Consider the following 1,991-nt stretch of genomic DNA (forward strand, 5'->3'; position numbering starts at 1 on the left):
AAAAAAAAAAAAGTAACCAAAATAATATCCTCATTTCTGAAACTTCTAGCCTTTTTTTTTATTGGACTTAGCACTACTTATATCTCTTTTGATAAGGGTAAATAAAAACTTCAGACCTATTTTTTATTATTTTTTTTTTATTTTATTTTTTTTTTTCGGAGTGAGAGAAAAGTAGAGAAGAAAAAAACACATTTTTACCAAAATCAATTTAATTATTTGAGTCTCCACTTAGGGTTCCACTGAACACCAGGTTAACAGCTGCTGTGACGTCCCCATTGGTGAGTTGTAATGCTTGTACCACGACCAGTTCATCCGTGAGACCTAACTCTCTCATTTGCTGGATTTGAGATGCATACTGCTCCATCTGTAGACAGAGGGAATATGAACATAACTTTTAGAAATATCACAAAGGATATCCTCCGCTATTCAGCGGGGGAACTCGGCAGCGGTCATGGGAACCCTACTTGGTTCTTCAAACTTAGAATTTTTTTAATGTGATATAGTTTTGACTTTTGAATAAGTAAAAGGAATTAATTGTGTTAAGCATATTTAAATGCTTATCACAAATATCGTTCCCCGGAACCCCGATTATTACACCTAGATAAATTTTATGATTTGACTTGGACTCGAACCTCCAAATCCAAAGTCCAACGCGTTAACAACTGCACCACTGACTGAGGTTGGTTAGTTTTGAATAAGTAATAAACATCCAATTTTTTAGAAAATACTCAAGATTACATTTTGTCAGCCTAGTTAGCTTGGTTGGTAGCGCGTCTGCCTTGTAAGCGCTAGGCCGCGGGTTCGAGTTTTGAAGAAGTGATAAACATCCAAACTTTTAGAAAATAATCAAGATTACATAAAGTGAGCCTAGTTAGCTTGGTTGGTAGCGCGTCTGCCTTGTAAGCGCTAGGCCGCGGTTTCGAGTTTTGAAGAAGTAATAAACATCCAAACTTTTAGAAAATAATCAAGATTAAATTTTGGCAGCCTAGTTAGCTTGGTTGGTAGCGCGTCTGCCTTGTAAGCGCTAGGCCGCGGATTCGATTCCCGCCCGGGGCAGATTTTATACTGAACAGATAATGTTCGTTCTCGGAATGGCTGGCTTTCTCCTATCCTGTCTTCATTTTTTCTTCGATTTCGGGACGATATGACCTTAGCCGTTACAGTTCCCTCTGTCAAACCTCATGAAAGGAAAGACCCTGGGGGCGAGGGGAAAAATATGGCCCTGATTGGGATGCAAGGGGAAAAATGGCCTAATAATCAGTCTCGATACTCTTTATCATTAGAAAACACCAACAACTTTCCATTATTCTAAAGTTCAAAGTAGTTAAACTAAAATGTACACTCACTGGATTGATAGGGTTGGGGTTGGCTACAGCAGGGCTGGTCACGGAGGAAGAAGAAGCCGAGGGGCCTGCTCCACTGGAACTGGCCGTACCAGGGGTGGATAGATTGGACATTATCTGCATCATGGTGGAGTTGACGTACTCGGGAGTGATGGCTGGGGACTGCGCTACGCTGCCTGTAGGAAGAGAAGAGGAAAGATAGTAAAATAGGATATCAGTGTTATTTCAGTAAATTCAAATAGGCCGGGCGGCGCTTCAAACTCTTGACGTTCGCGGGTCACCCGGCACGCTTGATACGTTTCAGCCAGCTTAGTCAGACTGGCTATCCTGTCTTTTTTTACCACTCATTTCCCGGGAATCGAACCCGTGACCTGGCGCTTACGAGGGAAACGTGCTACCTTCAAGTGAACTAGGATGGCAATAAGATCAGCCGGCCTAGTTAGCTTGGAGGAGAGCGCGTCTGCCTTTTGCTGGGTTCTAGACGATTCTAAAATCTAAATCGCGGATTGAGAGAGCGTGTGATGCATTTTTGTGTAGAACGCACAACTCGAAGTGCTAGGTTGCGGGTTCGGTGGGTAAACTTTTTTTTTACGAAATGAGAATTATTTTTCTTATTTAATAAAATAACAACTAAAAAAGGAAAAAAAT

At 41.2% G+C, this 1,991-nt stretch overlaps 1 protein-coding gene across 1 annotated transcript; it reads right to left on the reverse strand.

Moving 5' to 3' along the window:
• Positions 1 to 117: 117 nt before the first annotated feature.
• LOC103519984 (ubiquitin-like protein 7) lies at positions 118 to 1,552 on the reverse strand. Its single transcript, XM_008485077.3, has 2 exons — positions 1,347 to 1,552; positions 118 to 364 (listed from the first exon to the last, which is right to left on the reverse strand). Exons 1-2 carry the CDS (start codon positions 1,467 to 1,469, stop codon positions 209 to 211), a joined length of 279 nt encoding a protein of 92 aa, XP_008483299.1. The 5' UTR covers positions 1,470 to 1,552; the 3' UTR covers positions 118 to 208.
• Positions 1,553 to 1,991: the final 439 nt, after the last annotated feature.

This window comes from Diaphorina citri, unplaced genomic scaffold (genome assembly GCF_000475195.1).
Source record: "Diaphorina citri unplaced genomic scaffold, Diaci psyllid genome assembly version 1.1 scaffold3095, whole genome shotgun sequence".
Lineage (NCBI taxonomy): Eukaryota > Metazoa > Arthropoda > Insecta > Hemiptera > Psyllidae > Diaphorina > Diaphorina citri.

Excerpts from the sequence above, each read along its gene's own strand:
- LOC103519984 (XM_008485077.3), bottom strand. The coding sequence starts at position 1,469 with ATGATGCAGATAATGTCCAATCTATCCACCCCTGGTACGGCCAGTTCC. Across the intron at positions 365-1,346 it reads ACCCCAACCCTATCAATCCA|ATGGAGCAGTATGCATCTCA; the intron begins GTGAGTGTACAT and ends CTCTGTCTACAG.